This window comes from Solea senegalensis, linkage group LG1, assembly GCF_019176455.1.
Source record: "Solea senegalensis isolate Sse05_10M linkage group LG1, IFAPA_SoseM_1, whole genome shotgun sequence".
Classification (NCBI taxonomy): domain Eukaryota; kingdom Metazoa; phylum Chordata; class Actinopteri; order Pleuronectiformes; family Soleidae; genus Solea; species Solea senegalensis.
Window position 1 is genome coordinate 16931152 of NC_058021.1, and position 24386 is coordinate 16955537.

The 24386-nt window shown below is 40.2% G+C and overlaps 1 protein-coding gene across 4 annotated transcripts in view; it reads right to left on the minus strand.

Moving 5' to 3' along the window:
* Positions 1-24386, minus strand: part of pde1cb (phosphodiesterase 1C, calmodulin-dependent b) — a 91147-nt gene that overhangs the window by 52517 nt on the left and 14244 nt on the right. For 3 of the 4 annotated variants that reach the window (XM_044019068.1, XM_044019058.1, XM_044019078.1), the window contains exons 2-3: positions 19966-20016; positions 19292-19457 (exon numbers count right to left, since the gene is read on the minus strand). In XM_044019068.1, the coding sequence (XP_043875003.1) occupies positions 19292-19457; positions 19966-20016 (217 nt within the window). Of the gene's footprint in view, positions 1-4201; positions 4229-8790; positions 8941-19291; positions 19458-19965; positions 20017-24386 lie in introns of those variants that run through there. The other variant, XM_044019087.1, reaches the window with a different exon arrangement.

Consider the following 24386-nt stretch of genomic DNA (forward strand, 5'->3'; position numbering starts at 1 on the left):
ACATTTACAAGCTTAACTAAAAGTCTGTTTCTTACTGTGCAGTGTTCAGGCCTAGAAATACAAAGATGCAAAAGCTACATTTACAGCAGTTGTCGCTTTGTTGGTTAATAATTGCTATAATTGGTCAGACTTGGGAAATCTATTTTTTACTTTTCGGTAATCATAACACAAATAACTTTGTTCTGTTCCTTTTTCTTTTTTCACTATTGAACAGAGTAAATCTGCTATTCAGCACGTTTAAGTCAAGAATAAGCAGTGTGTCAAAGATGCTGTGGAATACAATGGTTTCTTCTCACCCTCAACTTACATGACCTCAAGGTTTTAGCTAACCAACCTCACTATGGAACGAACAGGAGGTTTCAATGAGTCGACACAGATTGTCCTCAGATACAGTATTAAAAGTAAAGTTGGGTATTTTAACCCATACTTTCATAAATGTGCACTTAAATGAATCAAACTTAGTTTCCAGAGCTTTGCAACCAGGCAACAGTAGCTAGTTCTCCCTCCTCTCTTTGTTGTCCCTATCAAACAAGTAAGGACAACTATCTAAGACAAATACTCTACTGCCATTTTCTACATCCGAAAAAAGATTCAGCAATCATTTCATTAAGTAAAATGTCTGTCTAATTGCCACAAACCAGTGATATCAGACTCTTGTCTGTGTGTGGGTCTATAGAAAGGGTGTAGTCACCTTCCACTTCGACGTAATTGGATAGACCTACAACCAGTCAGACCAATGATCCTGATGGAAATGTGTTGATAAACATGCTTGTAGTTTTCCAGGAGCGATGTTATCGTTGTCATGCAAAAGCTGAGCAACTAAAGAGAAGCTGGAGTTGAATGTGTCACATCACGTCTCTTGAATATGGCATAAAAGAGGTGTAATGGTGTAAACTAACTTATCTTAGCTTTTTAAGCAGATTAGAATGCCAGTTCCATATATGTCGTTTTTTTCTGAGCGACTGAGTGGCCACTAAAAGCAAAGTTATGTTTCTTTCTTACTCATTTAATACAGAAGTCTGTTTGTCTTGTTGGTCAGACATAGTTGCCCAGAGGTGCTACCAAGATGCTTGACAAGTTGCACGTCTATACTAGGACTAGAGCTAACATTAACATGTCTGTGAAGCTTCTCAGTCGTAGGAAAGTGTAGTTGTTTATAAGCAAGTCCACTTGCCAACAGGTAAACAACTGATGATATCTTAACCAGCTACATTTTGTTACCCAGAGGTTACATCAACCACCACACGCATCCTTTTTCGAGACACATATTTTCAAGAGGTAAATCTGCTGCTGTTATCACTGTGTGTGCTCTGTAAGAATAATAGGCTGACAGGCATAGCAACAGTAACTAAGAGGGGCGGGGCTTAAAACTGTCAATTCTTGAAAGAGACGATCAAAATAGTGGTCATGTGAGCAAAAAAAAGAAAAAAACTGTAATCAAAGTAGCAACAGGGAAATCACTTCCCTCCGAGCACCACTAAACCTACACAAACACACAGGACAACACAATGCATCTAATTTCTTTTCAGACCTACTTTCATCTCCTTTAACTCTCTTTCTATACACTCGCACTAACACAAACACTCCTCTTCCACTAAGCCTCCCTCTGTGACGAGGGCTATCTCTCCCTCCATCTGTGTGTGTGAGGGGTTGTCCTGGTGTGTCAGTAATGACAATGTCCCAGTGTTCCTCTCTGCCAATTAGCCCGACCGTAATTGCACAGACACATATGGAGCTGTCAATCACCTGGCTCCTCCACACAGGAACTCCTCCACCCAGCAGAGAGAGCGAGCGACAGCGACAGAGAGACGGTGACTGAGAGAGAGTTTCCAGCAGCTAGCTCATTTCACACTGTGCCAATGAGGAGCGTTTCATTCAGTTACTCAAACTGTGCGGCAATCCCACAGTTGCCATGAAATAGCATTATAACAGTAGCACTTCAGAAACCCATTCTCGTTTGGAGATTCATTTGTGGAGTTGTTAGGCTTTCCTGCCAATTCAAAGCAATGTGTGCCATGCCTTGTATTCTATAGATGGAAGCACAAGCAGTTGTTGATTCATCTGTTGCAAAGAGAAGCGATGCATTGTCTGAGCAAATAATCTGTCTTTGGTTGTTTCGAGACCCCGAAAATAAAGAGAACATAGTCGGGGGAAGCACACTGTAGGTATAAATAAATAAATGCATCCTAGTGACAAGTGTTGACTGTGTAACCAGACTGTTATACAATGTTATTCCACAATGTTGTCACACGTGTTTCTTTATTGGTATGAACATGGACACACCTAATTTCAGTCTAGAGTATTAAGGCCACATGTGAAAAAAATAAATAAATAAATCTGAGATTAAAGTCATAATTCTGAGATTAAAGTCATAATTCAGACTTTTTCTGGAACTGGATCCTGCAACCTGCAAGATAAGGACACAGAGAGCGAGCGCGATTGCGAGAGAGAGAGGACAGGAAGGAAAGACAAACTAGGGACGGTCAATGAGAGCATGATGTATTCTTGACCCATCTTTAAAGATTTGCATCTGCTGCAACAGCTAATGTGTTTTGATAGTGAGTGCAGTTGGACAGCACTGAGAGAGAGACTCTCCCAGACTTGCTAGTTTTGGGATTTTGCCCTCAGCTTCCATGAGCTCACCGAAGAGTGGAGAGAGTGTCACATACACAAGTTCAGGACCAGGTGGAAATTTAAATACACCTTAAACCATTAGCCACGTCATCCGTTAATAAATGACAGCTGAATGAGGACTACAGCAGGTTCACAAACAGAGCGCTAGACGACTTTGTCTGTTAGTCATCCATGTTATGAGAGTGGTTCTTGAAACATACTGTACAGATGTATCACCATATGAAAATAGTGTCCATGAGGTGTAAGCATTAAAACCTGTGAGCCTGAAATGGACACTTTAGGAGTTCTCACTCATGAGTTTTGTGTCTTTTAGCCACAATGTCGCTAAAAAATATAGCTCTGATTCTACATAAAGGAAGTGGAGAAGGTGATTTTTTTAAAGGACAAGGTGATTCTGTGCTACTGTCTCTCTCAGCTTAATTAGATAGAAAAAATTGTAATTACAGTCTGTCAAGGTTAGGTAGAGATATTCTTTAGATTGTAACTGCTGAGATGATGACATTTTATATCTGTTCTTTGTAGCCGTCATTCAAATATTCACTAACGTGTGGAAAAGCATGGAATATTGAAGACGATAGAAATCCAATTGAGATTTGTTCTTTGAGTTTGAGTTGCCTCAAACAATTAAAAAATGTTCTTAAAGAAATAGAGTCACTCAAGGAAGTAATAAAGAATTTCTGCATGTTTTACAATAATGAAATGACCCATCCTGGAAATATGCAGGTAGTTTACAGAAATAAGCCGAGACGTCGGGCGAAAATTCAGGAATCACATCATTACCATAACCATTAAAGGACCTGCATGGATGCAGATTAAATATTTCCCAGTCTGTTTGGTCCTGTGGCCATAAAACCTTCCCTTTGTAACAGGGAAGAGTCATCACAGGGAGCCTGTGACGAATAATGAAGTACAACCAGAGCACCTTATAGATCAATAAATGAACATATTTAACAAATGAGACTTCACTCAACATTATCCATTCATGCAGTGACATTGATTGATTCCTGTTTCCATCCTTGTAAATAAACACATTTAAATCTTGGTTAATGGAAAGCCTGATTTCCCCCGAGCTTCTCCAACAGAACCAAACTAATGAAAGTTTAATAACGACTAAGATAACATGCACAGCCCTTGTGTCATTCATCGATAAGCTTTCAAGTTCCGTGAAGGCGGCAGTTTCCCAAGCATCTGCGTCACTTGGTTTAGCACAGATATGTCAATGCACAGCGTGACAAGGTGTGTTATATCCTCTGGATGAGACATGGCCCACAGGAATGGAAGTGGACATTAATAATGATGATCATATTCGACACAAACCACTTTTATTTAAATTGCATAATATTTATAACAGAGTTTCCTAAGAGTTTTTTTCTTCTATTTTGCTAGACAAGAGACTTTGAATAATGAAGAAATAAAATAAAACGATAGGTGAAGGTCCATGAGATTCAGTGTTGAGGATGGAGGATGAGCAGAGGGAGAATACTGAGGAGGAGGAGGAGGAGACTACGGGGATGAATATGAAGGAGTGGAGAATGACGAGGTCCAGTGTCCCTGCAGCAAGTCTTACCTCTGGGATGTCTTCTTGTACTTGCGCCTGCCAGAGAAAACAAACACGAGAATTGTGAGGCACCGACGAAAGCATTTCTCTTTTGATCTTCAGTTTTATTGGATTTATTTTTTTCCATTTAACTTGTTAAACTTGAAACAACACACAAATGAAAGACTCTGGGCTTCAGGCAAGAAGCACCTGTATAAACAGATCAATCTATAGCACATGTGTGAGCCATTTTGGTGCATTTGATGCGTTCACTTTTCTCATTTACATATAAATCTGTCATGAAGAGTGTATAGCCTTCACAAACACTACATCTAAATTTATGTATAGCAATTCATACTGAAATACATGAAGTAGCAGCCTTGTCATATCAACTTAACCTTAATAATTTTGTCACTTCACCAGCTGCCACATTCTCCACTGTTGAACCAGTGTGTTATCACTTGGTGAACATTATTGTCTTATGCATTTCTTATCCCAACAGATTCATTTCAAACTCTTTTTCTTAATAACAATGAGGAAGAAAATGAGAATGAAACACTGGGTCACAAAATACTAGTGCAAAATAGGTGCTCACCTGGGGGAAAAATATTGAAAAGTGAATGTCCTTTCAATATTAGGGGAGAGTCTAATAGTTTAATACACATAAAGGCATTAGAGGCACCCAGATCGTTATTATTAATAATAATAATACATGGATATCTTTAAAGTTAAAAACCTTAATTCTGACTATGGTGCTTTTAAAGTTCACCAATTTGCATCTAGCTTTGTATTGCTAGAATAGGGGTAGTATTTTTGAAAAATGGTGCTTCCCAACCTCACGTAACAAAGAAAAGACTGAAGATATTTCCCAGACAAGATATAAACCCAGAAGAAACTGAGGTTGGGAAGCACAGTTTTTCAAAAATTGGGCTATTCTATTAATACAAAGCTAAATGCAAATCGGTGAAGTATTCCTTTAACATACAGCACTAGTGGAAGCAGCCCACACAGATCAGTTCACCATTTCTTGCAAGAAGGTCAACGTACCGCCAAGAACAGAGATTATCTCAAGCAATAAATGAGAATGGTGCTGCATCAAATGTGTACAATCATAACTAGTATAACTAATATAACTAGATATGAAAATAAGAGTAAACGTGTTGTTAGTCGTCTTGCATTTCCCAGCAGTCAAAAAAAAAACTTACAATCACTTATGCAAATTAGGGATTTAAGAGAGGGCGTAATTATATGCAAAAAAAAGAAAGAAACAACACACACACGCACACACACACAACACTCCAACTGCTGACATCCCACCTACTTTAATGTCACTGTGTAGGATCCCGGTGTGTGCAATAGTAAAACACACCTTGAGTACAGTGCTATCAGTTTGCCTGAAACACACCTACACGTCCATGAAGAGTTGACAACATGGCTCTAAAAGCTAAATGCACACGCACACTTAACACTCTTAACAGCAGAGCGTAGGGAAGGTCAGATCCGCTGCTTCGGACGACAGGCACAGTTTTAAATTCCAGTCAGGTACAGTTCACAGCACTTAGCTTGATTTGTTTCTCACTCGCTTTCAGTATAATCTTTCACAGCGCTCAGCGGAAAACTGCAAGCTCAGGAAGTTTCTCGGTAAGGAAATGTTAAACGCTCCCTCAAGATTGGTGAAGGAAAGATTGAATTAATCACTAGGGGTCGGTGCCGCCTTTAAAAAGGCATTGAGTATCACGGTCGGACAGAATAAAAAGAACGTTATTCAACAAAATAATAGATGGAAGGAAGTCATATGGGTAAGGAAATCACATAAAGGATTAACAGAATGAATAATAGAAGGTCAGAGAGAAACAACATTGATATTTCCTTGTTTCCTCACGTCCCTCTCTATCCTTTCTCCACCTTTTGCCCCTCCCCCCGAGCTTCCTTTACGTCCCGTGTGTGTGTGTGTCTGTCAACAACGCAGAGCTTCTCCTAATTAGGAGGCTTTAATGCAATGTCCTCGGCATAATGAGGATGTGGGTTGAAAGGAGTCACGGAAATTCCAGGAATTATTGTAATTATAAAAAAGGTCACCGAGAATTTATTTAGCAAAATGTGAGTTCAGGTGAAAAAAGGGGGGGGGCTTCCATTGATCGTGTTTTTTTTGTTTTTCACCCAGCTCCTCCACAAAGTGTCCATGGGCAAGATACTGAACCCACAAATTGCCCCAGATGATGCACCATCAGTGTGTAAGTAGGGACCCAGTCTAAAAAAAAACACATGACTATCACTGTAATAGAACGTCACAGCAGTTAAGATGACCAGAAAAGAATGAGATTGACACTTCGATACATAAAGATGTGGATCAGTGGACAAACCAAAAACCCAATTAAAAGTCGGTCGTAATTCCCACACCGGTACGCTTAATCTAAAGGGTTCCCAAACTTTCAAACACCCATTATTATGTTATCTGCATCCTACTGTTGTAGCTTGTTGGGAAAATCTAATTTGCTGCATCTTAATCTGGTGATTACATTCGAGATTAATCCGCTTTATAAAACGACAGGAAGAATCGTCGTCACAGTTACCCAGAAAGTTAAATTTGTAAATGATATGAAGAGATATTTGGAAGATGAAGGAGTGGGAGTTCCTGTGTGTACAGAAGGACGGTACTTGAGAAGCTTCTGGATCTCCTTTCAGTGCCTCACTAATCAGACGGTGTCATAAAGCGGTCAGACGGCCACCTTGATCCTCCTTGGGGCTGAGTCTACGTTGCCCTTAAGGGAGCTCACTGTGATGAACTGTTGATCAAGTGATTAAATAATTTATTGATTTCCATTAATCAGTGGCTGACGGAGAGGTCGGGTCTGTCGCAGTGATCTAATTTATTAATGGAAATCCATTGGAATCCATTCACCGATGCAAAAATAAAAAAAGGGGCCATTCATCAAAGGGAAGTAATAAAACGCAACATGCTGTTCATTCCTTGATCAGTGGATGTCACGGGGGGTTTCGACCGCATCACTGAAGGCTGAGCTAAAGGGACAACTGTCCAAAGCAAATGCTCGGCCTGCCTGTCTGCGGATGATTGGTGTACTCTGGAGCACGCTGTGCCGGAGAGAGTGCTGTGATAGCCATCCACACACACACACACATACAGCTGCCAAACAAATCTCTGAGGATAAGCTGGCAGCACATACAGTAAATGTCACCAGGCTGCTGTATGCACTCTCAAACACACATCCAAACTATATCATCCACACCAGCACATACACAACCTTTCTCATCTCACACACACACACACACACACACACACACACACACACAGCATACTCTCGATCCCTTAAACGCACAACATCCACTGTGTGACGCGTCAACATCTGTGGGGGCTGCCTGTCAGTTGTGGCTCTCTATCTCTCCTCAGACAGAGGCTCTTTGTAAGATTAAAGGCTAATGTGATCTCTGACACGCAACAGGAGCCCTCAGAGTATCCAGCAGGCTGCTGCGTAGCAATAATGAAATGAGAAGGGGGGAAAAAAATAGAAAGAATATAAAAAGAAAAGTCCCGAGCCCACATCTGACTCACTCTGACCCATGAAATATCCAGAATGACAGATGGTCACAATGGAGGGGGAATTTGTGATGTGACCAAATGAAGATGATGATGATGATGGTGGTGGAGGGAACCACATGTTGACTTTGGACATGTAAACACTGACTCATCGGGGAACTGGAGAAAGTCTGCGTCAAACAGCGCTCGGCTGCGATGCGGAGGCAAACTGTTTGGTTCAGACCTCCAGCAGAAACATGAAACAAGATGTCTCTTTTTCCACACACAACCCTCCAAGCAACACCGCTGTCTCTTCCTGCTGAGTATGAATAATGAGAGAATTCCCACTTCCACCTGCACACACACTGTAAACTACACAGGGCTTTCTATCTGGGGTGAAAGGTCATTGAGAGGCTGGTGTGTGTGTATTGTAGCATCGGGAGATCTCCTTAAAGGAAACAACGGGGAATGAGGAATGTTCTGCTCGAGTGCGTTTTTTTTTTTTTTTATTTAGCGGGAAATATCGTAAGTGATTGACAGACGCAAAGCAGGAAAAAAGGATAAGAGAAAAAAGGAAAACAAATTCAATCTCCCTGCGTCAAAGTCTTACATTGGCAACAGGTGTTTATTGCACAGCAGATACAATAATAAAAAAAAGATCCGCAGCAAAACTCTTGAATTGTGATGAAATGAAAATGTTTCCTGTATCAGGGCTGTGTGTTTGAGCAGCTCCACGGAAGCTGCCTCATACTGATGTGTTTTAATTCCAAAAGAAAGTACCTCAGAGCTGCTACATTCACTCTGAGAAACACCAGAACACACACACACACACACACACACACACACACACACATCCTACAACACATAGAGCAACTGACACACAAAACAAAACAGAATCAGGTGAACAAAGCCAGGCTCTTTCATGTTGTCCCTCATGTTGAGATTTATCTGTGATTAAGTTTTTTTACATGTTACATTTTTTCCCAGAAATAAATTCAGAGCAGTTTAAAGTACATCACACATGTAAGGGTACACAACGTTGCTTCACACAGACACTTGTTGAAAAGAAAGTGGAAATACTCACAGTCCCCGGAGTCGTAGCCAAATCTTTTCAATCTGTTCCGGCTGGAGGTACTTCAGGGCCGTGCTTTCAAATTCCTCAATCTCTTTGGTGGGAGACTCCATGTCAGATACTCTCAGAGTTTTCCGGATGTGCCAACACAAGATTGAAAAAAAAAAAGTTTAATCCCCTTTACGTGTGTGGTGAAGAAGAGGGGGGGAAAAAAGCAGAGGAAGGTTGCGAAGTGCTGGAACCCAGGATGTGAGGACCAAGATTTTCTCTTTCTTCAATCACGTTTGCACCCAGAGCTGCGACAAACTGGTCACCATCCTTCCCCCCCCCCCTTTTCCCTCTTGTTTATATGTGAAGGAGAGAGAGTGTGACTGGAACTCAATAATAGTGCAGGGCAGTACACAAGTAGCTGTGACAGTGGTGACTCGTACCTCTTTCTGCTCTCCCTCTCTCCTCTCCTCTCCTCTCCTCTCTCTCACTCGCTCACTTCGCTCCTGTGTGAGCACAGGGGTCCTGGAGCCGTGCCATGCTCTCCCAGCAACAACGGGATGCAGACGGCAGGGCAGCACAATCCGGGATTAACTCACACTGCCGAGCTCTCCACAAAAGAGGGAGGGAGGAGAAACACCAGCAGTCAAAGAGAGGGCGGAGTCTGGCTGATAATGAGAAACCATGTTCTGTTTCATCCACTGGAAACACCAGAGGGAGCGAGGGAGGAAAAGGAGTGGGGATGGAGAGGAAGAGGGGGACGAGACCTTTCGGCTGAAGAGATGAAGGTGTGAGTTCCCTGGTTTTACTGAAAGAAAATGACTGCACGAAGAAAAGCTTTTCTCTCTCTCTCTCTCTCTCTCTCTCAAGAGAAAATGACAAAGCTTGTTCTTCCTCTCTTTTTTTTACCCACTAATTTAAAGACACACAAACACAGCTCTACTGACTCTAATGTCACCAAATAAACCCCCGATTCCAAAAGGTTAAGATCAACATTTAGATTGAATGTGCAAATGTGACAGCGTCCTCTCCATGATATATTCATTTCAAAAACATTGGTAATATGACTCCTGTGTAACATATTAAGTCTCCTTCCAAGAAGGATTAACTTGTGAGCAGACAGTGCATTGACACTGATTTGTTAGAGATTACTCTGATCCATTGAGCGTATTCAGGGCTGTCAATCATCAAATACAAGCCTGAGAGAATCAGTGTTATTCTGTCCACGTCATTATAGAAACACAAAAACAGCTTCCAAAACATGGCTTTGTCCTCCATCGAAAAAAAAAAAAAATAACCTCTTTGCTTCATTTGGTCAGATACCTTGGCAGGTAGTGGGCCAGTTTTAAAATGACGGCTGCAGTCATATAAGCCATCGCAACTCACCAGCTCCTGCATACGTTATGTTTTATTTCGCTTGTACACTGAAAGCTTCATCAGTAATTACATACAAGAGCAGGGGGTACTGAGTGATGATATTCTGGTCAATTTGTTCTTAATAAAACATGTCTTTGCTAAGCTATCTGCTCAATGATAGCGATTGTAAGATGGTGGAGGTATTAACCCTTAGTGCTAACGCGGCACAGATCTGTGTTGTTGAGTCAAAGTAATGATTCATTTGATATTGCATTTTTAGTAGTAATATAAAGTAGCAATATTTGTGCAGAAGTCACAAAATTGGACTGTTTTTCCTTTTCTGTTCGTTCATAAAAACGAGCCGAGTGAACTTTCAACTGTGACGCATTTCCCAATTTCACAAATTCAATACGATTTTAAACATTTTGATAACTTTTTTCTCAGACGTGTTTATAAAGTTGGTGAAAATTATAAAAATATTTTGCCTAGGTTGTTCTGATAAAAAAAGGATATAAGACACTCTATATTGCCTATTAGAGCCTCTGTATATACGGTACATTTTAACACAGTAACGGAAAAAAACAGTCAAAATGCTCTGTGTTCTAAGGGTTAAAATCAGCATCAACATGAAAAGAATATCGATACAAAAGTATATATGACACACAGTAGTATATGGTATTAAAAGTCCCCAGATTGTTGCCAACACACAGCCCTAATGATATGTTGCACAAACATATGAACCTTTGTGAGCCTCTTGTTTTCTCTCCTTATTCTCCTTCTTTGCTGGCCCACAGCTCACTGAAGTGCCCCCACTTTCTGCAAGCGCCCTATCATACGCTCAGGTCTTTCAATTACTTGATGCAGGATGCAGGGATAATGCCAGGGCACCACCTCAAAGAGGCTCCTGCTTTCATCTGCTGAGATGGGTCCTTCGTAAGGAGGGAGGAGAAATGTTTCCCTGAGTGCCACGAAGCCTGCTGATGTTCTCTTCAAAAGCGCACTCATCTTTGTCTCTTTCTACTTTTCTGTCTTTGCCTTTTAGTTTCTTTCTCTCTCTGATTCCTCAATCCACTCCTCAGTGTGTCACTGTTTGCTAGCCTGCCAGGCAACACTCGAGCTACAGGCAGAGCCGACGGGTCAACTCGAGGGGAATACGCTACAGTAACTTCACATTTCGCTGCATGCTGTTCACAGGTTTACAGCCCCGGGGACCCGATGCACCCTGTCATACATGTGCATGAGTGTCACTGAGCACTGGTGAGGAGGGTTCTGTCGAAAACATGGCAAGGATCAGGAAGGTCACTTTGAGATGCTCTGCTCAAAAGAGTAAGAATCAGTAGATTCTAGAAGCTGAGCTCAATCAAAAGGTCACATCTCTATTTAGTTTGACTTTCATGATCTGTGCCTTTGAGAGGTTTTCTGATATTTGATAACCTGCACTTATCTGGACACCTGATGGTCTTCTGTGGCCAGAGAGCATTCACAAATCATTCAAGTATTCTTGTATAAATGACAGCAGTTCTATAAACATGTCATAACTGTACTTCTTCTGTCTCTACCTCACCTCCATCTTGTTCTTTCTCTCCGCACTTGCTGTCCCCCACCTCTCCTCTGTCCCCCATTCGTCCTGTCACCCCAACCAGTCGAGACAGATGGCTGCACATCTTTGAGTCTGGTTCTGTCAGAGATTTCTTCTTCTGGGGAGGATTTTTTTTTCTCTCCACTGATGCCTAGTGCTTGCTCATTGTGTGAATTGTCCATGAATAGTGCCTTGAGATAATGTATGTTATGATATGGCGCTATACAAATACATTTGAAATTGAGGTTAACCCTAACCAGGTGGCATGAGGAGGCACCTATTGTACAATGCCAGCTGTCAATCGCACTGGTTATTACATAATTACATAAACTGGTTATTATATAATTACCAGAATTCAAATCAAAACTACTCAGGAAACATAAATCAAGTAAGAAGTGAGCTCATTTTCCCACAGCAAACATATCCCATCCACTTTGTATGTACAGTCTATGATCATGACTGACGGAACTTACACACCAGAGCTTTAAAAATGTTGCCACTGACCCCCACGTTACCAAACTACTATGAAACTTTCAGTACTACGATTCAAAGTGTTTGTTATTTTCAGAGTAAAGCAAGCACTGCCACATTCAAATCTATTTTCTGTTGCTGCAAGTGGAGGAGAGAAAGTAGGTCGTTTTGGTGAGTTTCACGAATGAGTCGTGTTTTAGATATTCACACTTCTGTTGACCATTTTGTGCAACAAACAACTGAAAGAATATAAATGGCTTTTTGCTACAAATGTGTGAAATCTTATCAACACATTTTTCAGGATGTAGGTGACAGTGAACACACTGGTTTCTTTTTGAGCATATACACTGGGGAACCATGCTATAAAGAAAAAACAAACAATTATGATTATAATTCTGTGACTGAAGGCTCTATCTGGTCTCTTCCACAGTCTGTTCACCGTCCTGACCCTCCAACTCCGACTTGTTTTTCCTCTATCCTGTACGTAGACATTGCATATACTGTACACTGAGGCATGGAATTGACGCTGCATCTTTTACAAACAAAAGGCTTAAGAATTTTTGATTATCATCCAACAATGAGCTCTGGTTATAATTCTGAAGACTTAGAGAGAAAACACATATAACATGAAATAGCAGGATCGAGACTGCAGCCTCGTGGAGAGAGACGTGGCCTCCAGCCTTTGTACCCAAGGAATCTCAGAGAATACTTTAATGACATTACTAGCTGATGAATGAAACACCTTGCAGGAAAAAAGCACAAGTGTGTGGGTTATTTGGCTGCCTATGACGTGAGAGCGGCACAGTGCAACAATGTTGAGAATGGGAGGAAATATTCAGAATACGCCACAATCTTTCATTTTGTCATTTTACAAACTACATGCCTTTAGGGAGTCTTTGCAAAATTCAGCATTAATTGCCTGTCTAAAGAAAAAAACACATCACTTTAGTAACCTGTGAAAACTCACATAAATTCAAAGGAGAATTAGAAACTAATTTAGCAGAAAGAGTGATTAAGGAATTGTTGGATGCAAAATACTTGGTTCAGTTTCAAGATTGATGAGAACAACAGCCAAAAATGCAGCTCTTTGTCTAATCATCAAAATATGTCTCTGATTATTAAAATATCACCACGGATGCACACACAAAAAAAAACCCAGTGACTCAGGTCTTGTGAAAATGAATTATTTGCACGACTATGACATAGAGAGCAACTGGAAATTGTGCTCTGCTCAGGTATTCTTGTCACTGTGCTTGCGCGCCCTCAAAGCTCACACATTGAAATCAAGACATTAACGGCGCCGGCCATTTGGAGGTACATGAAAAATTCAAATCTCATTTAAATTTCCAGGCGGTTCGATAAGGAGATCTATGCATCAAAATAACAATCGCCTTTGCTGTAATGACCACATTTTGTTGAGGATCATCTATCACAAAATGTGATTCCCATCTATACTTAATTCCTCTTTTTGTATTGGACATAGTGGAGATGAAAGGCTGGGTGGGAGAAATTGAGGGCATGGGGCTATATTTATTTTCAGAGTGACGCAGATAGAAAAAAAAAAAACACAAAACAAGAATTTTCCTATTACTTCATCCCCAGGACAATCCTATGGGTCAACTGTGATGCATGCAACAGCTGAGCTGGAACCAGGCTGGGGAGGGGAAGTCATCAGGCTGGGGAGGGGAAGTCATCAGGCTGGAGTAGCACAGGGGGAACTTAAACAAAGTCTCATCTAATACACTTTATGAAGTTATTACCAAGGTCTAAACCGTCACTGCAGATAATGAGGATTCTATGGGGCTATGGTGCTAACCATTGCACAAACTGTGTGGCCCTAAAATCATATGCATTTATCATTATTTCTACACATGGTCCTCCTAACATTCCTATAGCACCATTGGGAGCTGCTGGTCCACGGCTGCCTCATTTGGTGACTTTGTGTCATTAAGGTAGATCACACTTTCTTAAGATATCGTAGACTCAGAGGCTTAAATCTTTTGTTTTCACTTGTCTTTACCTTCAGACATGTTATCAGTTATACAGCTCCCAGGCGAGTCGAACAGCGATCAGTATTAATAATGTATCAATACCTCAACCGCGCTAAAAAAACAGCGCTATCCCTGGTAGTCAAAATGATTGCACATCATTTCATTTAGCACCACAGGATTGGAATCCAGCTTCCAATCAAAAGCTTTGATTTGGAACAGCAATGGTGTTTTTGTCATAGCCAATAAAAGTGCATGTCAAATCCTCTTTATGGGCCAAATTATCACTTTGCAATTGCTTTATTACCAGTGCCTCGGCTGACACAAGTCAATGTTAGTATCCCAGTGGAGCCATGTTCCCGGTCACCTGACAATCCTCACTCCTTTAAGTTACTCTGGCTTACTAACTGCTGCAGTGTCCCACTATGCATCAGTCACACTTTAAGCACAGTAGCTTGTCTGAGCTTGTCGGCAGGTCTGTGGTCTAAATGTAGACTGGATAATCCACACAAAGAGCTTACAGGTGTAAGAGAGTCAAGTGTTTATTTTACAATCCTAATACTAGAGGGCCAAAGGAGGTTTATTTATAACTATACAACAAAACCCTGTTTGAAAGCTATTTTTTAATAGCATTTAAACACCAGAGTCTTTTGCGACAATAGTCCATACTGTAGGCTGACGTGAGTCACACTACAACAAAATGATGCTGCAAATGTGCAACAGCACAGAAAATACTCATCTAATCACAGGAGATCCTCAATTGCAAATGTTAGCTTGGCTTTCTTTAATCTTTGTTAAGCCCTTAACTATATTTATAATCAGTTAGTCACACATGTCAATAATAATAATTTATTAATAATTTGATTAAATTAATAATTAAATTTTTATTATAACAGAAAGGTTGTAGGCAAACAAGGTAACATAATAAAGTAATAAAGTAAGATAAAGTAACAATATCAAGCAAAGGTTTTACGTTATGGGTTTTAAGTATCAAATGCCATACCACGTTTTTACAATGCATGTATTAATAACATGTGATTGTGTTATGATCCAGTTATCATTTTTTTATCATGTCCATTTGTAGATATATTCTGTATCATAGCGTATATAACTTAATTCATAACTAAGTGTCATGACGTCGCAGACAGCAGTGTTAGAGGTTGCACTACAGTCATTTTGATGAATAGCTCAAACATTTGCCCGTGTGTTTCCAGTCACACTGGCTAGAGGATTCTCATTAGCCAGCTAGTGAAGCCAATGATGGAGGTTGTCGCTGCCCCTGGGATGGCAGCGGGAGGTCTGTGGGCCTGCAGCTACAGCCAAAGGTAGGGTCACCCCTCTAAAACTGTGGGCCGCCACAGAGGAGACGGCCACCTTATCAGCTACACAGTTCACAGCGGCACATTGCAGTCAATTAACCAGCGAATAAATCACACTGCTGATCACGGAGGAGCTATTAGTATGTGTGATTAGAGATGAGAAACCTGGGAATCATGTTGGTCCAATAACTGCCAAAATCATTGGATCTGTATTGGAAAAAGAAAAACCTATAATTCAATCATGTATCCTAAATGTGGTGTAAATTCTCCAACTAAACACAGTTAGAGTGTCTTCCACGCAGTTGGAGCATGAAATACAGTTAGGTAGTGAATGCATCAGAACAAATGTAATATTAACCGCTAATTAAATAAAATGCAATGCTGTGATACTGAAAAAAGTGGTACTGAGCCATCACATTGTGTAATTATGGGTTTGTTTTTTCTTTTTACATGTCTATTAGTGTAAAACAACTCCACAAGTTCTTAAAAATGCTACGTTCATGAACATAAACCTCTTCTCAAACAGGAAATGTACGTTGTGCTGCCCAGCCAATCAAATGTGTACGTATATTTTAATACCAACAATAGTAAAGCTCTGAAACTAAACTGCACAAAGACCTGCCATCAAAAAGTCCACAGTCATCCTAACGCGTGTTAGACAAGCATGAAGACTGGCTGAAGATCCAAAGTCACAGTACAGCTGCCATCACTCTTCTCTGCTAGAGCCCAGAGTCACGAGAGACAAGAAGTTCTCCAAGTTAACAACTGCCAGCAGACTGGATGAAGAGCGATTATGTGATTTATCAGACTCCTTTTTTATCAGCACATTATTATTCATTAGCTGGCTGGTATGTATACAGCAAGTTCCTGCGTTTTTGTTCTCATAAACTTTGAAATGCGTATAAATCAATCCATCCATTTTCTACCACTTTATCCTCCACATGGGGTACACCCAGGACAGGTCACTAAAACTTGTTTCATGCATTTATCAATCAATTTTATACCACTTTATCCTCCATATGAGGGTAGCAGGGGGAGCTGGAGCAATTTTGTGTATCATTTGTTATATTTTATGAGATGAAGAGCAAAAAAAAACAATATCAGCCAAAATAAATAAATGGGCATATTGTATCCGCCATTGGCTGCTCTGACTTCTTAAAATCAGCATCTGCCACATAAAAACCCAAGTGGGTCGACCTCTCCTCCTGGTGGAGGTTGGAGGGCAGGGGGGCAATTTGCGGCCTGTTCTTTTGACAGCAAGTAAAAAAAACAAAACAATGGGCACTGAGGTAGAGGAAGATGAGTCATCTGTACAAACACTGATGCAGCGGCAGCAGAGACGGTGTCACGATGACCATGGTTTAGAAGAAAAGAGTCAGAACAGCCCGCCATCTGGACACACTGGAGTCTGATCAGCTGATTCATCACTGACGATGTTTCCAAATGTACCTGATGTTTTTTTTCCCCCACAATAAAGGCTGCAGTGTGAGGACATTTGATAAAGTGTTTCTAATATTCATCTTAATGCTGAATAACAGAAAACTGTATTACTGCAACGATCAATACTGTGAATAAAATGGTTGGTTTAACCTTTTGAATGTAAAATCCATGTGCAATGGCAATCCCAAACGCTTACACTAAGCACACAAGTGAGTCAGTGTGTTTTTAAACACCATTAGTTTCATATTATCACCCGTGTAACGGCATGCACTTGGTATTTTAGCAGCAGCTGTGATCCAAAAACAATGTCAACAGTCGCTGTGTATCTGAGGTATTAGGCAGCCATTCAGCTCAACTGAATAAAGTCAAAGTCAATCAGTTTTGTAAACTGTGTGACTGAGTGGAAAACTGCAATCCAAAACCTCATCTTCATCACCTCGACCTGATTCTCAGCTCCATTTAACCTCAGGTATCGACAACTATTACCTCCTGTCCTCTAACTCACTCACAACCATTCAGGCGGTTACACGTCATGTGATCAGTCTCCATCCACCAATAAAATCTAATTATTATCACCTGGAGGATAACGGCCAGCACTGGCCTTGGAGGTGACACGGTGGTTACATAATTTTATGGATTACTCTGAGGTCTGCAGTCATTTAATCGCCCTGTGCCATTTGTCATTCAGTTGTAGATCCATACAACTCCCTGTGGATTCTCCCTCCATTAACCACCGCTGGCCTGGCCGGAGACTTCAGCTGACCTTAAGAAACAAGGAAGAGGCCGTCTGTCTTTTCAGTGAGAGTAATGCAGAACTAGGACTATAGAGATGTTCTTCAGAGGCCACATATGCCTGAAAATCCCCACATTCAGTATTTTACCAGCCAAATTACTTTAACATAAAATTGTTTGACTTTTTTTAAAAACAAATGGCTGTGACAGCTCACACAATGCTGATTAAGCCTAGTGTCACACAACTCTCTGTGTCTCAGCATTGTTTCCCCACACAGTTTACATCATGACTGATGGAGGGAAAGCAGGACAGCAGCTGACCTTATGTTATGGAATTAACCCAGGTTCTCTGAAACAAATGTGGAAAGAGAACTTACCCCTGGTTCTCTGAAACCTGAGCGAGGTGTGAGGTAGTAAGATAGCAAAACTAATGTTGAAAGAGAACACTTGGACCTAAAACCTAAAACCCTGCAGGTTCACCTGAGGTGTGGGCTAAATGGGTGGGGCATTCAGTGACACTAGCTGTGTTCCACACTGGAGCTTTAATTGAAACTGCTGGTATAACTGAAATTAATCATTTCCTAGCAGGGCAGAAGACACTTATGCAAATTGTTTCTGCATCTGCCAAAGACTTAGCAGCATGCATTCATGCTAAATCTTGCTTGGCATTTGTTCGCCCACACTGATTAAAAGCTGAAGTTATGTCTTGACAAAAGCCAGTGAAATAAGTCAGTGGTTCTTTTAGCTGCATCCATCAGCAGCGGCTATGTTTTCATTATTAAAAACAAAGCTGTGGCTTTTAAACTAAGGAGCATGTTGTGTCCAGTTGAGTGGAAAATTACTTTGTACCCCATTGTTGAAAACCATACCTGTGTTCAGACGGGGATTCTGGATGAGAACACGTGTATACTGTAATTTGAGATAACATAGAGAAACACCAGAGAAGAAGCATGTGTTGCCACAGTGAGACAAACTGTATAAATGCTTGCTTAAACCTTAAAGCTTGCCATAACTCCTGGCCTATTATGCATACAATCAAGAGGTTGTTATCGAGCACTGGGTGCATTTTTAGCATCCTCTGACAAACGATCCCTTCTTACCACCTGCGGCATTTGTGCCGGTCCCCAGAGCCATCAAGGTTAATTGGAATCAGGCCTTAAAAGACGTTCAATATTCCAAAAGTGACAACAAATTATGTTAATGGTGGTTTGCAGTCCCTGTTATCAAGGTGGAATCAATCATGTCCATATCCCTTGAGGTCAGCAGCTGTACATAGCAATTAGCATCGTATGTGTATGTGCACTTGTGTGTGTGTCATGCTAAATGTCAGACAGATGATTATTTTCTTCATAGAAAGTAAGCAGAGCTTCTAATCTTGAGAACACCTCCACAATAATTGGAGTAAAGACCGATATATTGTGCAGAATAAGGCCTTAATGTATGTGTTGCTTGGTTTCTTCCCCGTTAATTGCTGAGGAGGGATATCGACAGTATGCAAATTGCACCTGTGCAAGATAATGAGCAGGACATAAGCTGTCAATCGTCCTAGTGCTGGCTGGCTGACACCGGGTTCACTCCGTCATAATTAACAGACGACAGACTGCCACTATTTCTCTGTGGTTTTGGTAATGGCAGCAAACCTGATGGCCGTTTTCTCTGTGGCTTCTGGTTCATCTGCTGCAGGAAGCTCGTCGGCCAGAATCTCCTCGGGACTTCGCGGGTCGTTCAGGGGTGGCTTCTGCTCTTTGCCTTTGATCCCCATCCCGGCAGTGATGGCATTCCACAAGGCACTCTGGGATTTAGAGCCTGCAAATGAAAAGGAGAGGAAAAAAGGTTTCAGGCATTTTTCCAGGAATAAAGACTGAAATGCATTGTCTTTTAAATTCACTTCCTTTAAATTCTACTTTAACTTTAAGAGCCTCTCACTTGATGGGAGAACAGAATTACATTAAGTGACTTTATAATGCTGCCCCCATGTGGATATTAGATGTCAGTGCTAGTTTGCATTTAGAAGTAATGCACTGTGTGTGCAGTGCCACCACTGTAACTCATAAACCTTTCTTAACCATTATCACATAATTGACCAGTTTTTTTATCCCATTTTCAAGGTATTATGTACATGAATGTGCAACATACTGAAATTATGGTGAATATGAAATCTAATTTTTACTTGGAAGTTGTGCGGACGTCTTTACCACTGTAACTTCTATACAAGTAACTCCATATTCAGATCAGAAAGGTGAAATGATTTAAAATGGATGACTTAAAAAAGGTGGCAAATGATGAAGGGTGACTTCATGACCATTAAACTTACGTGAAAAACTGGCCTGAGGTCTGGTGGAGCTCTCTCCATCTTCATTTGCCACTGGAGGAAGAAAAGAGATAGAGATGACAGAATTAGTGTAAATAATTATAGGCCATGGTTGAAACATGAAATCAACCTTTTGTTTGTTTATTTATCGCCCATTTTCTTCCAGCGCTCAGCGTGTTTCTGAACTTATTCAGGTCAGGTCACACATTCACATGGATAATCACATATCTATCACATATCTATTTACCCCCAAGTTGTTTTTATGTCTTCTCATTTCTAGGAGGTGGTGAACCTTGTGCAGAGCCACAAATGTAATTTACTGTTCCATTAATATAAAATGGCCCTTGAGTGTGATTTAAGTGACTGTGAAAGTACTGTAATTGCTGCCGTCACTTCAGAGTCGCGCCCTGCTGGCATCTCTGCCCACTTACCACAGCACACAGTGTGTTGATCACAAAACAACGTTGCTATGGGGGAAAAACAACTCACCGTTGACAAACCTGAGAGCAACGGCAAAATAACACAGACGTGAAAATAGTAAGGTGATGAGTGGAGAGTCAAAGCTCAGAAGGTCATTCTGACAACCTCTACTGTCCACTGAGAAAAACACAAATGTTTACCCGTTTACGAATAATACTGTGTGAGCACAATTTCTGTTGCAGTTCACAGACGCCATAGTAATAATACAATTCTGAGACTTTCATTTATAAGTAAGTCTGTTAAGTATTACGCTATACACATTACATGTCACACTCCTTTATTTCTTCAATCTTACCAGTATAAATGATTTGACAAGCTTTATCCTTCACCACCACCCTGCAGTTGAATGCTGCATTTTCCTTTGTAGCCACTAGATGTCTACTCAAATGTTTAGACTGTGAGAAAATCAGGAATAAAGAGGACTTCAAATATGAGACAGGTTTGAGGTTGTTCTTTGCATCTGCACTGACATTGACATCTCCTTTGTGGTCATTTTGTGTTTTCTTTGAGCCTTTGTGGTTGTTGTGTTTGCCTTTGAGATAGTTTTGCACATCTATGTGGTAGTTTTGTCACACATTTCATCTCAGTTAACCGTGTGAATTTAAAACCAATGGTGTATTTTCAGCTCTAATCGGAGTATTCACATTTTAAATATTTTCAGTTGTTGATATTGCTTATGTCTTTTTGTACATAAACACTAGTTTAAGAACAGCATTGAATAGTTAGCACTTTTAACTAAAAACCACTTGAATCTCTATAGCATAACTTCAGGTTTATTTTCTGTCTTGAGCTAATTAAACAAGCCAAAAAAAATAACAATAATAATAAAAAGATCACTGAATTCCGCTTGGGCCAAAATCATCAGGTGAAGTTGGAAGAAGATAATATACATATATTCAAAATGATGACACTCCTTCGTTTTAGTCATGATTCAGTGAATTGCTTCAGGGTTCAGGTTAATTGACTGAAAGTAGTCACATCCCTCTCACAGGGACTGAAGGTGACTGTGAAAAGAAAGTAATTCCATTCATGTGCAGCACAATTACAGAGTAGACCACTGTCTCTGAGTCAAAAGCTCCCAATTCATGGCTTAGTGGACTGAAAAAACATGACAGTGCTCACTTCATTGCTGTTAAAACCAGAGATGTATAGTAACAAAGAGCTATTTCAATACTGTACTTAAGTACTAAAATGCTATATCTGTACTTTACTGGAGTATTTATTTTTTCTCGAACTTCACTACATATTTTCAATGAGTTTGATACTTTTTTCATGTGCTGCAACGTTTTTGTGAAAGAATGGCCTTCAAAAAGTCACCTTCAAATTTGGAGAAACAAGGTACGTAAGCAGCTTGAGCTATCAGTACGCGCTAGCTCAGTAGCTAGCTACCCACGGTTCCTGACGTAATATAATACTGCTTCCACTTTTACTATCAGTACTTGAGTAGTACATTTTAAAATAAACTATTTGCAATACTTAAGTACAAAACATGTTGAATCGTTCAGGACTTCCACTTAAGTGTGGTGCTTAAAAAACACTTCAACTTCTGCTGAATTCACTTTTTGATAGTGTGTACTTGTACTTTTACTCAAGTCTTGGTCTCTAGTACTTTATACATATCTGGTTAAAACCAAGGTTTACATGTTTTCTGAGTCAAAGCAGGTTCAGTACAAGAGAGAAATGTCAAAGAAACGGAGTTGAAAAACACACAAAGATCAATAAATGATGGGATACTTACCAAGAAGATACAGGAACAAATGGAAGAAACTAATGCATCTTTTTTTGTACCCAACAAAGGGGAGATAACGGGACACAGGTGACAACAATTAGAATTTGGTGTGAATGATGCAAGAGCAGGAAGTAAAGTAAACAGATGCACACAAGGTGGAAACAATTCAATATTAAACAGGAGGTGCTTTAGACAAGGTACATGAAGGAGGAAGGATGCTACAAATTAAAACAGGAAGTGACCACCCAGAACAATGAGAAGCCAGAATTCAAGGAATTACAACAAATATCATCCGAGTCATACAGAGGCCACACAATTAAACAAGAAAGAGTTCCTTTTTAGGGGATCAGTAGAAATGTTGTGTTCATATTTTCAACTGTGACATGTTTATGTGTGTTTGAAGGTGTCCTTGTGAGTCGACTTATAGAACGTGTTAAATGTCCTCGCGGAGAACCCTGACCTGGCCCACGGTCGGACTAAATCTATGGTATACACGAACATCTGCAGGCTCACGGCTTAGTTCCTCAACCTGTGGATTTCCACTGCCATATCTGAAAGATCGTGTGACCTTTGGCGTCCCCGAGCGCCGTCCTTTCACCGCGGCCTGTTGATCTCTGAGATGAAACGCTTTTCAAATATTCCTTTCATATCATGTACACTCACGACCTCCCCTTCAACTTCTGCTTCAGCATCTACGTATTTGCAGTTGTGTCTTTGTGTTTCTCAGTTCTGTTTTTTTGTTGTTATTTTTATTATTCATGTTAATGAATGAACTTTTAAAAACAGCATCAGAGCACGTTGCAGTGACCTTTAGGTAAATGTCACGTAACACGACAATCTTTGTCATTATAATTTCAGTCTGCAGTTACACATTTATAAATTTTGGCTTGCTGTGCTCGATGTGGGTGGACCCTCCTCCTCCTCATGATGACGCTATCATGATCTGTTGGTGGACATTTGGCACTTGTGTGATAAAAAGGCCTCATGATCCACCTTCATCCACTCACTTATGCGTGTGTGACTGAATTTCTCCCATTGCCAGAAAACACGGGCTTCTCGTCGTCTTTCTGTGATGGATGTAAGAAATAATGTTTCATTTGGACTCAGAACAACACTCTTGCATGTGGAGCAAATTAAACCATCAGTAACTGAAAATTTGATTCAAGACTTAAGATGTTCCTGGAGGGAAGTTAACTTTTGAACTGAGACTCAAGAGAATTAAGTCAAAGACCATAAAATGAAATATAAATGAACAAAATAAATACAGATTTCTGACACAATATTTTTTTTCTGTAAATTGATTTGTTACGTATACTTGTTCAAACCAGTGACATCAGTGATATTTATTAAAAGTTGTGTGTTTCATTGTAAGATGACTTTGTGAATAAGGTTAGAGAAGTGACATGGCCAGAATAATACACAACTATATGGACATCCTGGGGTGCGTGTTTATAGGTCACATATTCAGGCTTTAAAAAATGTGTTTTGCCTTCTTATGTGTTGTTGAGTCAAAATTATTATTGACTTCATATCACATTTTTAGTAGTGAATAAAGTAGCAATAATTGTGCAGAGGTCACAAAATTAGACCGTTTTTCTTTTCTTTTTGTTCATAAAAACGAGCCAAGTCAACTTTGAACTGTGACATATTTCCAAATTTCACAAATTCAATCCGACTTTAAACATTTTGAGTACTTTTTGCTCAGATGTGTTTATATAGTTGGTGAAAATTACACATTTTTTTCATCAGATTGTCTAGGTTGTGCTGAAAAAAAGGATATAAAAGACTCAATATTGCACATTCTTATAGCCTCTGTATGTACTGTACATTTTAACATAGTAATGGAAAAAAGCAGCCGAAATGCTCTGTGTTCTCAGGGATACTAAATCGAAGTGTACACTGTATTCTGTTTCCCATAAAATCACTAAAGATACAATAACATGCTTTCAACAATGTACCATAGCATGACAACTATGGATTTACATCTCCTGAATTAAAATCCTGTCATTTTTAAGAGGATTTAAGTGCTGTAAACTCAGACCAGTAAGTGGCGACAGAGTCAGGTGTCATTCTTCCAAAACATCGTTCTGTTTTGCTGCTGCAAATGTCATGCTATTGTTTTGCTTTTTTTAAAAGCAATTACATGTGTTTAGTCCATGTGCACATTCCTTTATAGCTTTTGCTCCACTGGAGTGGAATAGAGAGCCCTGCTCTT